At 60.3% G+C, this 13556-nt stretch overlaps 3 protein-coding genes and 1 pseudogene across 4 annotated transcripts; 3 read left to right on the forward strand and 1 right to left on the reverse strand.

The window, feature by feature from the left end:
- Window positions 1-40: 40 nt before the first annotated feature.
- SDRG_16349 lies at window positions 41-113 on the forward strand (annotated as a pseudogene). The gene has a single exon. The product of its transcript is annotated as a tRNA-OTHER (tRNA).
- Window positions 114-569: 456 nt separating this feature from the next.
- SDRG_16350 (hypothetical protein) lies at window positions 570-8103 on the forward strand. Its single transcript, XM_008622555.1, has 15 exons — window positions 570-749; window positions 798-1052; window positions 1099-1669; window positions 1722-1935; window positions 1985-2278; window positions 2327-2600; window positions 2651-3028; window positions 3080-3714; window positions 3769-3880; window positions 3930-4948; window positions 4997-5554; window positions 5601-5903; window positions 5956-6199; window positions 6248-6355; window positions 6411-8103. The coding sequence occupies exons 1-15, from the start codon at window positions 585-587 to the stop codon at window positions 8013-8015; spliced, it is 6735 nt and encodes a 2244-aa protein (XP_008620777.1). The 5' UTR covers window positions 570-584; the 3' UTR covers window positions 8016-8103.
- SDRG_16351 (hypothetical protein) lies at window positions 8067-10512 on the reverse strand. Its single transcript, XM_008622556.1, has 7 exons — window positions 9333-10512; window positions 9241-9287; window positions 8822-9188; window positions 8513-8774; window positions 8315-8458; window positions 8245-8265; window positions 8067-8195 (listed from the first exon to the last, which is right to left on the reverse strand). Exons 1-7 carry the CDS (start codon window positions 10468-10470, stop codon window positions 8096-8098), a joined length of 2079 nt encoding a protein of 692 aa, XP_008620778.1. The 5' UTR covers window positions 10471-10512; the 3' UTR covers window positions 8067-8095.
- A 2178-nt stretch (window positions 10513-12690) lies between these two features.
- Window positions 12691-13217, forward strand: SDRG_16352 (hypothetical protein). The gene has a single exon (XM_008622557.1). The coding sequence runs from the start codon at window positions 12779-12781 to the stop codon at window positions 13130-13132; it is 354 nt and encodes a 117-aa protein (XP_008620779.1). The 5' UTR covers window positions 12691-12778; the 3' UTR covers window positions 13133-13217.
- Window positions 13218-13556: the final 339 nt, after the last annotated feature.

Consider the following 13556-nt stretch of genomic DNA (forward strand, 5'->3'; position numbering starts at 1 on the left):
AGTTGCTACCGCCTGCTCCATTCGGCATTGTCCGGAAGTGGTCTGTGTAGCTCAGTTGGTAGAGCGCGTGCTGTTTAATCCGACGGTCCTGGGTTCGATCCCCGGGTCCCGCCTGATTTCCCGTCCGGTTAAAACCGGATACGACCACCGGGGAAGAGGGACTGACAAGGGAATTGCAGGACCGGGTACCTTACCTTAATTGGGGGTACCCCGACAAACGGCGCGTGGCGTTGCATGCGCTGAAAAGTTCGTGCACCGTCTAAGGGTGGTAGCCCACTGAATAAGTGAGGTAGTGCCACTATGGCGTAACCGTAATACAGCGGTTGCGCCACGTAGGTGTCCGCAGAAATGCTGGCACCACCCCCCACACCCCCACCACACAACCATGATGTGAGGCGAAGCAGCCGGTCCGTACGCCAAGCCAATAGTAGCACTTTCGATATATCCGGTTAAACGAATTAATAGCACTCATCTATGACAACGGCATTGTCCGAATCTCACTCCAATGTCCTAATTAGTACGGAAAAAGGCCGGCGTTGAAACGACGTCGCCGGTTTCACCTCAGACAGGCGGTATCTCACAGCATGTGCATCCTCGCCAGCGCGTCGCTGCTCGTCTCGGGCGTCGTGCTCGTCGTCTACGGCGCCATCTACGCCTCGTACCACGCGCAGCGCATCGAGAACGTCGAGGGCTTGCGCTTCGTGCCCAACGCCGCCGCCAACCCGTCCGGGTACGCAGCCTTCCTCGCCGTAAGAACCGAGTCCCGCTACCATTCGAAGGTCTGACAAACGCATTAGTCGCCGACGCTGGGCGTCCAAGGCCTCGAGCCGCAGACGCGCAGCTACTATGTCTTCAACATCACCAATATCGACGCCGTCGTCGCCGGAACCGCGGTGCCACACGTGCAGCAAGTTGGTCCATACGTCTACGCGCTGACGTCTACCAAGAACAACGTGCGCTTCAACGGTTCGACCGTCATGTACAGCGTCGGGTCGAACTTTGCCGAGCTCCCCACGCGCTCGAACGGCTCGTCCAGCGACGTCGTCTACACGGTGCGCGACGAAGGAGTTGAAGCAACGGGATGGATCCGTGATATAGGTCAACACATCGTATGCGCGGACGCTCGCCAAGCTGGGGAACGCAGGCTTCTCCGAGCGTCTTCTTGTCGCAGCCCATGCGCAGACGCAGCTGTCAGCGTACGCCGCCTACCTGGAGGGCCCGATGCTCGCCTTCACCAAGCAGCGCCTCGCGTTGCCGTACCTTGCGACCATGGCAGTAACCACTCGCACAAACGCGCTGCCGGCGGCGCTATCGAAATTCCAGGCCCAAGTGGCATCGCAGACACTGCCGCAGAATCTGTTGCGACTAATTGCAACGACACGGCAGGCGTACATTCCAACGCTACTTCGCCCGATGTACGAAGCCTTCCTCGTCAACTATGTGCCAATGACGCTGTCGAGTCACCTCGCAGCGCTTCAGGTACAGTCGGTGCCGCGCGTTCTCTCCAACGTCCAGGCGCGCCTCGCTGTCGAGGCGGTGCCTACGATGCTCACCCAGCGTCAAGCGCAGCTGCGGTCGACCGCCGTGCCCGTCGTGCTCTCGCGAATGCTCTCGCGCCTGCCGACGTACATTTCATTCCCGTACTTTGCCCGGGACATGATGGAAGAAGGTAGTCGTTGACAACGCGCTTGATGCATGTGCAAAGACCAGCTGCGGGATAGCGTGCTTGGAAGCGGTACCGTCGATGCTGAGCACCATCAAGGCCGGCGTCGTGCAAGCGTACGTCGACCAAGGCGCGTCAGCCGCCACCGCGCAGCAAAATACAGTGCTGCAGTGGCTCTCGGCGGCCGGCCCGTGGACGAACCTTGACGCAATGGTCGGCGGGAACCCGACAGGGCAGCCGCGCTACGGCTTTGAGCTTCGATCGACGGCCGAGTAGGCGAAGCACACAATGTTGGTGGTAGGGAGACTCATGCTCGTGTAGTCCGTCACTCGCATCCTTGGCGCTGAGCACCGACGTCGGCAACTTGCTCTTGGCCGCGACGACCAACCTCGACTTTTCGCTACTAGACTATACCCCCACGGATACCAACCATGGGTTTGGGCTCTGGAAACAGGTGGTCGCGATGAATGAAGCGGCGATCACCGCGCTCATCGCTGGCGTCAACAACGAGATCGCGCTACCGGCCAACTACCTCACGCGCGCCCAGGTCCTTGGCGTCCGTGGCTACATTCTGTCGTGGAGCAAAGGCGCGATGCTGCACCGCGACCGTCAACGGTACGTTTGATCATTTGCTCGCACTTTCTCTTAGGAGCTGTGGGCTAGGTACTGGGCGACAGCGTACGCGCAGCGCACGGCAGGCAGCGCCAACGAGCCAAGCGTCGATATCGACTGGGTGACGTCCGGTGTTCAAACTGGATTTCCGCTGCCATCGACCAACCTCGGTCTCTCGGACGCGCAGTGTGCGAGGCTGTGGGACACCACGGTGTCGCCCTCGTTCTTGACGCCGACGGGATATGTCACGTGGACCGCTGCGGGCGCGTCCGACAGCGCCGCCGTGAGCGCGCTGCAGTCCACGTTTGGCCTCTCGACGTCGCAGGTCCGGTGGTTTCTTCTGCAACCAATTTGCCGATCGTTTATATATGGTAGCTCACCGGCGTGCTCGCGTGGATCCAAGCGCTCACGTCCAGCGCCAGTGTGAAGACGAATGCGATTCGCCACTGGGGCCTCGGCGGCACGTGTCCGTCGCCGTTCAACAACGTGTCGAGCTGCGCAACGTACCAGCTTGAGCCACATCTAGGGACCTCAGTATCTGGTTGGGAGCTTCCCAACGCGGCGAATCTGGTGTTTTCAGAAGCCCTTGTCGCGTACCTCTGGGATGCGACGCAGACATTCTCGTTCCTTCACCTTGCGTCGGGCTACACGAGCTGGGTCAACGTCCTTCTCTTGCCAAACGGTCTGAGTAGCCTCACAACATCGCTCGCAGCTCTCAACCTCGGCGCTGTCTCGGAGGACCACGTGCGACTGGTATTGCTTCAGAATGTGGTGCTGTTCCAGACAGATACTGAAGTGATGTAGGTGGCAACGTGGCTCCAGAACTGGTCGCGCCATCCGCTGCTCTTGCAGGCCATGGACCAGACGTGGCGCGACCCGACGACGTTCCCGTTCCTGCCGGCGACGACGCTTGCGTCGCTGACGACGTACCTCATCAACCGCCCGACGCTGTCGGCCGCCGCTGCCGCGTACTTGAACAGCCCGAGTAGCACCTACGCCGCGCTCAATACTGCAGGGTACGCAGTGTGGATGAGCTCGCCGTCGAGTGCACAAGTCAGCTCGATGCTCGCGGCCATCAACGCCCAGCTGCCGACGTTCTGCACGCAACTGCTCGGCGGCGCCAACTCGGCGCTGTTCGCCACGCCGCTCGCGGGGTCGTGTGGTGTGCTGACCGCCGCCGACATGACCGCGCTCCAGACCTATGTCCAGAACCAGAAAACCGACGCGTACATGCTGCAGGCGCTGCGCGAGCAATGGCGCTGCGGTCTCAGGAATTGGAATCTCGAGCCGTACCGGGCAGGGCTCCAAGTCGGGTGGGAGCTCTGTCGCAACAGCTCGTGCAACCTATCGCTGGTCAACGGCACGAGCTGCGTCGTGCCCTCCGCCGCCATGAACTTGTGGGACACCGCGAATGCCCTCTCGTTCCTTAAACCCAGCGTGTATGGCGCTGCTGGCATTCTCAGATCTGGTGCTGAGATTATATTATGGTGTAGGTACCAGACTACGTGGCTGGCTGCTCAGTCGGCAGACGCAGCAACCTCAGCACCGGCAAAGGCAGCGATCGCGGCGGGGCTCGGGCAGGCGTCGTGGCTGCCGTGGATGGATGTACGTTTCCAGCGTGCAGCATGATGGACAACTTGTCTCTTATGTCTAGGTCATCTCGCAGTGGCTGGTGTCGTGGGCGACGCTCGACTACACCATTCGGGACGTTCTCGGTCTCTGGTTGAAGGCAGCGTGCACGATTCCGACCGTGGTCTCGCAGACGCCGGTGACGACGACGGCGTCGACGGCGTCGTGCGTGCCGTCCACAACGACCACGTCCGATGCGGTGCAGTACACCAACTTGGTCGTCGGTGGACGGCCCACGACCTATTTCGCCTCCAACTTTGCCGAGACGAGCTACACCGATACGCCCAACATCGCGGTCTCGACAGTAACGACGGTCGTCACGTGCACGCCGACGACGACGACGACAACGACGACGACGACTGTGACGAATGGACCGCTGTGCCTCATGTCGGACGTCACGCCCGGCCTCCCCTTGCTTCAGACTGGCTTTGAGCTCGGCGCCGTCACGTCGACGCTTTCAATGAATTTGGTGCAACTCTTCCTCTGGAACCCGGCAACGCCCGTGAGCTTTCTCAATATGACGGCGCTCAACACGCTCTGGGTGCCGGCGGCCACCGATGCGACCAAGGTGGCCGCGCTCGTCGCGCTCCTTCCCGGCGCGTCACTGGCCGACGTCACCACCGTTGTTCAATGGCTGCGCGCGTGGCGCACCAACCAGCTCATGTCGCTCTTTGCCCAGACGCAGTGGATCAACCCGTCGACGTCCGTGCCGCCCTTCAACCTCGATCCGAGCGGCGCGAGTACGCAAACCGGTTTCGAGCTGCGGTTCACATCGACCGATGCGAGCACGTACCCGTCACTGGTGCAGGCGCAGTACCTCTGGTCCCCCTCCAGCGCCTACTCGTTCTTGGACACCGCGACGGGGTTCCCGACGTGGGTCCAGGCGTATGCCGGGTCGCTTCCGGCGTCCGAAGCGTTTGTCGATCTGCTCGCCCGGTCACCAACGACGACGACCACGACGCAGACGGCAAGTGTGTCGGCGGTAGCGACACTGCAGAGCGCCACTGGACTCTCGACAGCACAGATACAAACCGTCTCCAAATGGTCGGTGCACTCGCAACCTCAATACTTCTACAACTAACTATCTACTAGGCTCGTTCAGTGGGCTGACCACCCGTTTCTCTGGAGTGTCCTTCTGTCCCAGTGGATCTCCAAGACAACCGTGTTTGCATCGACGCCATCGACGCTCAACCTTGCGGCGCTGGATGCTTCAGGCGCGATGACGTCCCTGACTGGGTTTGAGCTCACGGTGTCGACACGTGTCACGCCGGCGCAAGCGCGGCAGCTCTGGAATGTCGCCAACGCAGCGTCGTTTCTCAACCCCAATCTGCTCATTCTGTGGTGTTTTTGCCACCCGCAGATCACGGCCGCGTGTCCACACCTCTCGGACGCCACGGGGCAGCTCCCCGCAGCGGCGAATGCGTCGGCGGCGTCAGCACTCACTCGATACGCGGGTCTGGCGCCGGGGTTTCAAATGACGAGTGCTCCGACAGCTACGCTTGCCCAGTCGTTTGTGTCGCTAGCGACAGGGCTGGCCCCCGCTGACGTCACGGCCGTCGCACGCTGGCTGTTCGAAGCCCCCCAAGCGTCGTTCTATCAGTTCTTACTCCAGTCGCAGTGGGCGACAGCGGGGCTGCCACTCTATCCAAAGTAGGTGCGTCAGAATGGCGACACTGTACGAACGTGACATCTGTAGGAATGCAGGGTTCGAGCTCGCGTACATCTTCGACCTCACGGCCACGACACCCCGCAACGCCACGGCGGCGCTTCTCGTGCCCAACACCCCAACGCCATGCGCCCCCATTGGCGCGGTCCTCGCCGCGCAGCTGTGGCAACCGACGTCGACCACGTCGTTTCTTCACAGTGTCGGCCTGTCTGCGTGGCTGGGCGGCACCATCGTCGTGCCCGGTCTCGCTGCGTGTCAAAAGACTCAGGTGTCCAACTGGCTGCTGTCGTGGCAACGCCACCCGTTCCTGCGGCAGTTTGTCGAGTACTCGTGGTGCGTCAATGAGCGTTCAATCGGCGCTTGATGCCCGCGTGGGGTGTTGTAGGTATACCACGCCCCTGCCCTGTACCCAGTCGCTTTTTGGCTGCAACCGCGGGTTTGAACTGGCGCTGCCGACCAGTATCCCGTCTCCGACGACTCTCCCAACGCTTGGCGCGATCGCAGCCATCGTCTGGGACGCCCAGTCGCCGCTTTCGTTCTTGCATCCGACTGGCGGTCTTGTCTGGAAGACGCTCCTCCTCGGTGCTTGCGGGTCGTCGTTTGCCAACGGCACGTGTGCGCCCGCGACGGTATCACCAAACGCACGAGTCTGCGCGAAGCTGAGCGCAACTGAATAGGGGGCGCCAGCGTCGGCGAGCTCGTACCTCGTGGGCCAGCTTGCGTCGGCGCTTGGCGTGTCTGCGCTCGTCAGTGACGTTCGTACCTGCGTCTACCTCATTGGCCAAGTACATTGGCGAGTTATCACTGTATCCGCCACTCTAACCTATTCCGCGTGTGTAGGTATGGCTACTTCAGCTGCTCGACAATCCCGGGTTTGTGAGCTACGTCTTGGCGGCGACGGGCGGTGCACCGACGCTGCTAGCGCTGCCCATGCAGCAGTTTGTCAACGCTTCCGTGCTGTCGATCAACGCGAGTATGACCGACGTGGGCATCTTCAGCCAGTTTGATTCCTCGATATCCCTGCAGTGGAACGCGACGAGCCAGGAGCTCGTCAACGTGACACAGCCGCCGCTGGTCGGCATTCCCGAGCTCAGCGTCTACTGCGCCCGCGCACCAAGCGGCTTTGGCGTCACACCCAACTGCGCACTGAGTCGTAGCTACACACTCGACTACGCGACGGCCAGAGGGCTCATGCTCGCGTTCAACGACATGACCGTCGCCAACCTCAACGGACTCGCCGTCGCACGCGGCGTCGTCGTCCTCGACACGTTCTTAGCGCAGCCGTTTCTGTCACCGGACGCGTGCGCGGCCGCGGTATCTCGCATGACGTCCCTCTTCCCGGCGCTTGTTGCGTCCACAGCTCGATGTAGTAGCGTCGGTCCGAGCTACCTCTTGATCCTGCCCGGCGTTGCGCCATTCGAGCTCACGGCGTTGGCGCCGATCCTAGATGTGCAAGCGTACCTCAAGTACACGGCCAGTGTCTTTGGCTACGCGTCGAGTGGCGGGCTCTTTGTCCAGACGTCGGTGCAGACGCTGCTGTGGCAGAACACGGCCGCCCGACGCCTCCGCCCGACGGCGACGACCACCCTATCCAACCTCGATTTCGGCGCCGGCGATGTGCTATCGACGGCCGTGACGGCCAACGTCTCGGTCGCCCCGGCGAGTCAGGCGGTGCAGACGTACACGTTCAACACGGACTCGCGCGTCGGGTTCTACGGCTGTCTCCTCGCTACCAACGGCGAGCCTGACGCCAACAACTGCACAACGTCCGACGGTTCGGTGTTTGCGACGGGTGCGACACCGGCGACGCTGGCGCTTCGCTGGCAGTCGCAGTCGCGCGACGTAAACTATAGGTACGCTGCCGAGATGCCGTGGATCGGCGTGCCCACGCGCCGGTACGTGGAGGCGGTCCCCGACCTCACCAACGTCTCGCACCTCTACGACGACCTCCCGGTGCTGAGCTCGTCGCCCCACCTCTATAACGTCACATCGACGCTTCCCTTTGCGACGGGACTGGCGCCGAATGCCAAGAGTCACACGATGCTACTGGACATCGAGCCTGTCTCGGGCACGGCGCTGCACCGACGCGATGCGTGGATGCTCAGCGTAGCGACAGGCCCCACGTGGCTGTGGCACCAACGCGTGCAGGTAGCGTACGTGCCGTTGACGTGGGTCCTTCAAGAGCAAGCGATTCCAGCGGCGTCTGCGAGCCTGTACCGGGATCTCACGGCGCCGGGCCCCATGGCACCGGAGAAGGTGGCCATCTGGGAACTCGTACTCGGGTTGGCGTTCGTCGGGCTTGGGATCTACGCGCTACGGCTCCTCTCGCGCGCACGCTTCAAGGACACGCTTTTGATCAAGCCCGTGGCCGAGATGCCGCCGATCAAGGACGCCGACGTGCACGCGACCGACGACGCGCTGCCCGACAAGACCAAAGCCATCTAGATCTCTTGATGCTCCACTGCACAAAACCAACTATCAACTTGATACACAAGATACCAACACGAATACATCTTGTTTTTTCATTAGAGCAGCCCAAAGCCTTCGGCTTGTGTGATCGCGAGCTCCAGGCGGTCCTTCATCTTCTCGCGCGTCGCGTACTCGGGCAGCAGCAGATGGTTGAAGCTATAAACCCACAAATCTTAGCCAAGTTGTCGCTAGCGTTCAAGTATACCAAGTGTGCGCGGTGGGCAGTCTACCAAGCCAACACGGCATGAGACAGGGACCAAGGACACAGGAGCTACCTGTCCGAGTCGGGGCCATTGCGCGAAATGACAAACACCATGTTGGAGAGCCCGCGGATGGGCGCGCGGTCACTGCCGGTGCAAAATTTGAGCAGCGCCTTCTTCTCGTCGAGGCTGAAGGCGTGGACGACGCTCCAGAAGTACCTAGTCAACAGTGGGCATCCCCGACAACAAAGCAAATGCAATCGATCAACGTACTGGATGCTTGGACTCTCGGCCGAGAAGCCGTCGTCGTAGTGGGCGACCTCTTCCAGCGCTTCAAAGTCCAATTCCGGGCTGCCGCAAATGAGAAGCTCGAGCTCCTCGGGTCGAAAGAGCTCGAGCGCATGGCCGCCGCAGACAAAGTGAAAGCCGCGGTGGAACGCGCCGTACTGCTGCGCGACCGACGTCGTCGTCACGTACTCGACATACTTGGCGACGTATTCGTCGCGGTTGGCAGCGGTCACGGCCATGTCCTTGCCTACGACCCCGTTTTTATCGACCACGTCGTAGGAGACGGGGTGGTACCGCCAGGCACAAGCTCGATCGTCTTGACTTGGCCAAACACTTCATACGAGAGCTCAAACGAGCGCTGAAACACACTCTCGACATCGCCGTCAAACGCGAGAAGCTGTCGCAGGCCCTTGCCGAGCGCCGGCTGCGACGCCTCAAGGTCGTGGAGCGTCACAGGCAGCCCCATGAGCTTCTTGTAGACAAGCGATGGAAAGTGCAGCTCGAGGATCACGCCGTTGTAGATGGCGAGCCCGAGAAGAACTCCGATGAGCTCAAACTCGGTCGTGCTCTCGTACGAGTCGCAGTTGAACCAGAGCGTCCGCGTCTCGTCGTCGGCGATGAACATGCCAAAGTTTGGGTCCAATAACTGCCGAGTGATAATCTACAATCGACAATATTGTGGTCAATATTGCCGTATGCTCGAGTGTGTATACCTGAAAAAATTCTTTTTGAACGCCGCCTTCGTCGACGCCCTCTTCGCCTAGTCGCACGAGTTAGTCGCCAATATTCGACGACTCGGACGTACCGATGAACTTGACTTTGAGCGGCTTCTTGAGCTGCTCCGAGGTCGCGACTTGCACGAGCTGCTGCAAAGCGTCTTCGATCACGTGCTCGCGACGGACACGAAGCACGAGGTACGGGTGCACGTGCTGGTCGGCCTCGGCCAGCGACGACCGAATGCTGTCGTGCACGCGGACGTTCTGCTGGTACTCGGCGTCAAACTGGAGAATTTTGCTCTTGGAGGCTGCGTCCAAGATGAAGGCAAAGTCGCAGAAGCTCAAGTCGCTCAGCTCGCGGCTCGAGATGCGCCCGTGCTTGTGCGTGAGGTAAATGGCCGACTTGACATAGTCCTGGAGCAAGTTGAGCTCGGTATTTGCCGCGTCGTTATAAAATGCATCGTAGCTCGCAAAGGGCATGTCAACGTTGATCTCGACGAGAAGCCGGATCATGTCGCACGCTGCAAAGATCGTGTCCATCTTGAGCTCGGCGCCGACCAGCGAGAGCGTGATGTACTGCTGGAAGACGTCGAGGAGCCGGTGCAGGTCGTCCGCGCCGAGGCTGCGCCAATGCGCCGCCAACGCAGCCTTCATATCGTCGGTCAAGTAGTACATGAGCTTGACCATGCCGCCGACGATCGACCGGTAGTCTGGGTCGAAGAGCAGCGGGTGCTCGAGCATGACAAAGAACTGATGCAAGCTCTCGGTTGACGTCCATTTTTTGCTGTTGGTCCACGGCTGCGTCACCCACGAATTGAGCGCGTTGCCCAGCGTGTTGGCGAGCGACGGCTGCCCGACGAGCCACGCAAGGCCCTCCTGGATCTCGGCGCGCGAGTGGTTGGGGAAGCAGGCGGCGTTGAGCGTCTCGGACTGCGAGAAGACTTCATATACGATCTTCTGCAGCGCTGACATGGACAAGGATCCACTCTGGAGCATAGCAAGCGTTAGCACTGAAGCTGGTGCGGGCGCCATCGGCGCGGGCGGCGGCTGTACTTGATTGCCGCTGTCCGACATGTCGTGGTCGTGCACCGTGGCGGGCTCCTGCACCGACGACTTCTCGTGCATGCGCGTGAGGGCTTGGGCTACAGCGTCGTTCGGGTCGAGGCCATGGGCTACGGCTTCAGCATAGAGCTGCTGGAACTGCTGCTTCAGCGCCTCCGTGTCCATCGTGGCGTCCGTGGGGCCAACTTTTCGAGATCTGCCGTCGTCTCCGGGAAAACTCCGGCATTTTCCAAAAACCTTTAGTAATCTCTACGGCGAGCCGTATCGATTTGCACGGGTATATATGCCGAATTTAATGTTTAAATGTGGCATCCAGATCGCGTGCTGTGAGGCATCATCAAGAAGCCCAAGGACAAGCACCGGCGTTGTTGTTGTTGAAGTGAGTCTATTTAGATATAATTTACACTGAACTGGTTTTGGGGGATGGACTTTCGATTCAGAGCGTGTTGTGCTAGACGGCATCAGCGGCGAGGCTTAGCCGTGTTGAAGGCGAGGCGTGTGGATGGCGCACGCCGGGACGAAGTGGTCACGAAGCCAGGCATCGTGGCGCAGGGCGTGCATCATTTGGAAGAGGCACATCGCTTGGGTATTCAGCATCAAGTGGTGAAGATGCATCTTGGTCAAAAACGCGGCGCGGGCGGCGGCCGCTTCGGGTGTCATGACGGGCGCCTCGGGACGGAAGACGCGGTCGTTGCGGGCGAGCCAGACAGTGTGCATCACACAGAGACAAGCACCGGCGTTGTTCCAGAAAATTGGTCATACATGTGCTCGTAAGCATCTGTGCCGAGCCACCAGCGTAAGCGCAGGAATTACCACTTGGAGCTCGACTTGCGTCCCTTTCTAACCGTTTCTCACTGCTGCGAGATCTTGAAGATCGCCGACGACACTGGCATGGCAAGGCTCAAGGCTGGCGCCACCAATCATCGTTGTGTCCTGAGCTTGGTGTCGCTCGTGGTGCGAATAGGCATCCAATCCCAGGATGACGCAGATGCACGTGGCGATGTCAGTGCCCGCTTGCACGCGCAGTAGTAGACAGTACACGACTGCTCCGGCCGCGGAAATATAGGTGGCACCCTTCACCACATTTCTGGTTCAGAGAGCAAGTCCAGCGCACACTCTAGACCTGTATGAGGACTCCAAACCAGTCTGCACCAACGCTGCTTGCAATGCATGATCATAGTCCAGTCCTAACATCGAGTCGCACTTTCATCAAGCACCAGCGTCGTGCCACGGGCACAGTGGCCTCAAAGATCGCACGCTTATTTTCGGCACCGTGCCGAGTGGAGCCGATCACGGCATCGTGGAGGCGCTGGCGCCATCATGACGCGACAGCTGTCGTCGGCCGTTGCCTCGACACGCTCTGTGGCCTCGCCGAGTAGAAGGTTTACGGACCTGGGCCTGTCTGTCTGGCGTCGTCGACGCGATGTCGTGGCTCGACACCAAGGGCAAACTCAGAGAATTTCAACGCGTCTAGTCATCACGTGGGATGTGGCCGAAGGACGATCGTCGCTTGCCACGATGCTGATGGATGAGATCGCATCGCGGGCCACTCTGCGTTTCTACTATCGGGAAGCACGCTGTCGACAAAATTTGTGCGGTTTGTGGATTTGCAGCGCTTCTGCACATGGTCCTACAGTCCACGGTGCGATGTCCAACTCTATCATGGTTGGGAGAACGAGTAGTGCGCTACGTGCAAGCTGATCTTCACAGGCACTCGCGTCAACACCGCAACGGCGCACGAACGATTCTGGTTTGATCCAAGTTCTATTCACTTAAGTCGTACAGTACTATGGTGTAGAGAGAGGCGCTGGCTCAACTCAGAACGCCGCGCTGCGTCGACATCCGACTGCGTCCGTCAACTGCGTCACACGCTTCCAGGTGGCGCCACATGGTCCACGTCCCTTCCTGAAACCACCTATTCCACGGTCGCCCTTCCGCGGTCACTGGACCGATTCGCGGCTCTATTGCCCCGTCACACAGAACGACGACGGGATACCCCGGGGCACGCCTCCATTTGGCGGTACGCAGAGCGGCACGGGGTCGCAACGGTCTCTTCACCCAGCCACCCACGCGTCACCAAGGACCCTTTCGATCTCGTGTCGCAGTAGGTAAGGCCGCTGCTACTGACTAAGGAGCCACTAACGTACACGCTGGCTGATTGGCAAATTGCACTGTATCGGGGGTCGAAATCTGTCGACGAATCGCCTCCTCGATCCGCGGTGGGTCACGCGGCCACGAACCCAATGATTGGCTCTGTACGCGATGTGATTGGTCCTCAAAATATCGACGCACCAATCGCATGGTGTTCTGTGAAGTGGCGCGCGCGGATTGGCTATCATGACCAGTTGATTTCACAGCCCCAAGCCCACGGTGCACTTCCACCAGGTGGGATGACTCGCTGAGAGTGGCGCGAGTACCAGCGCCGCCTGGCTCGTGTCCATTTTCGAAATCCCCGGCCAAGCCACAAGCCCACATGACGTACTACGTCCAGTCGCCCCACGCCCCGCCGACGCTCCAGCGCTCGTACTCGACCGACAGCAACCAGAGCCCACTGCACCACAAGCGCAACTCGGCCGACGCGTACCTCCCGAGCGATATGCAGTCGCAGCTCGAACTCCTTCGCGCGATCAAGCAGCGCAACCACCAGCTCCGCTGCATGCTCGAGGAGATGCAGCCGATGCAAGCGCCCGGCGCCGACGGCCAGCACAGCCACGAGTACTATACAGCACAGCTCAACCAACCCGAGGAGCTGCCCGAGGACCTCAAGGCCATCTTCCTCTCGTACTTCCCAGTCGGTCACAACGCGGCGGCGGCGTGCGAGTTATAGTAGACGCGCCGCGCCCACCTATCTATGTTGTAGTGTCCCTATTATCTAAGATTTATAGTCCAAGGCGATCTTCCTTGCCTCCTCCTCCTTCTCTTGGCACGCAGAGGCCGTCGCGCGACCCAATTTTGGTGGTGAATGGTGCTTTGTCGAGTAGAGTTTGTAACCCGGCTGCAACGCCATCGCGGAGCGTAAAGGAATCCGAGCAGTAGGACTTCACACGAGTGTTGGTCGTGTTTCTGCGCGGGTGATGACCAAAATATCACGTTCGTTCACCCTTGGTCGCTCCTGTGCGAAGAAGCGGCGACGTCGGACAGAGTTGGCCACAAGGACGACGCATCCTAGTGTGGTTGGAGATTCAATCTGGCCAGCGACTCGTCTCGCTTGTGAAGCTCGTTTCGATTTAGACTGTAGGCATCTGAGTTGG

The sequence above is a fragment of the Saprolegnia diclina genome, assembly GCF_000281045.1.
Source record: "Saprolegnia diclina VS20 unplaced genomic scaffold supercont1.124, whole genome shotgun sequence".
In the NCBI taxonomy this organism is placed as follows: Eukaryota; Oomycota; class Saprolegniomycetes; order Saprolegniales; family Saprolegniaceae; genus Saprolegnia; species Saprolegnia diclina.

What these genes read in the sequence shown, in the direction of transcription:
- SDRG_16350 (XM_008622555.1), top strand. Translation starts at nt 585, where the DNA reads ATGTGCATCCTCGCCAGCGCGTCGCTGCTCGTCTCGGGCGTCGTGCTC. An exon ending in CGTGGCTGCCGTGGATGGAT is followed by an intron (nt 3,881 to 3,929) that starts GTACGTTTCCAG and finishes TCTTATGTCTAG; the next exon opens with GTCATCTCGCAGTGGCTGGT. An exon ending in ATACAAACCGTCTCCAAATG is followed by an intron (nt 4,949 to 4,996) that starts GTCGGTGCACTC and finishes ACTATCTACTAG; the next exon opens with GCTCGTTCAGTGGGCTGACC.
- SDRG_16351 (XM_008622556.1), bottom strand. Translation starts at nt 10,470, where the DNA reads ATGGACACGGAGGCGCTGAAGCAGCAGTTCCAGCAGCTCTATGCTGAA. An exon ending in AATGGCCCCGACTCGGACAG is followed by an intron (nt 8,266 to 8,314) that starts GTAGCTCCTGTG and finishes TTGGCTTGGTAG; the next exon opens with ACTGCCCACCGCGCACACTT. An exon ending in CTGCCCACCGCGCACACTTG is followed by an intron (nt 8,196 to 8,244) that starts GTATACTTGAAC and finishes GTGGGTTTATAG; the next exon opens with CTTCAACCATCTGCTGCTGC.
- SDRG_16352 (XM_008622557.1), top strand. Translation starts at nt 12,779, where the DNA reads ATGACGTACTACGTCCAGTCGCCCCACGCCCCGCCGACGCTCCAGCGC.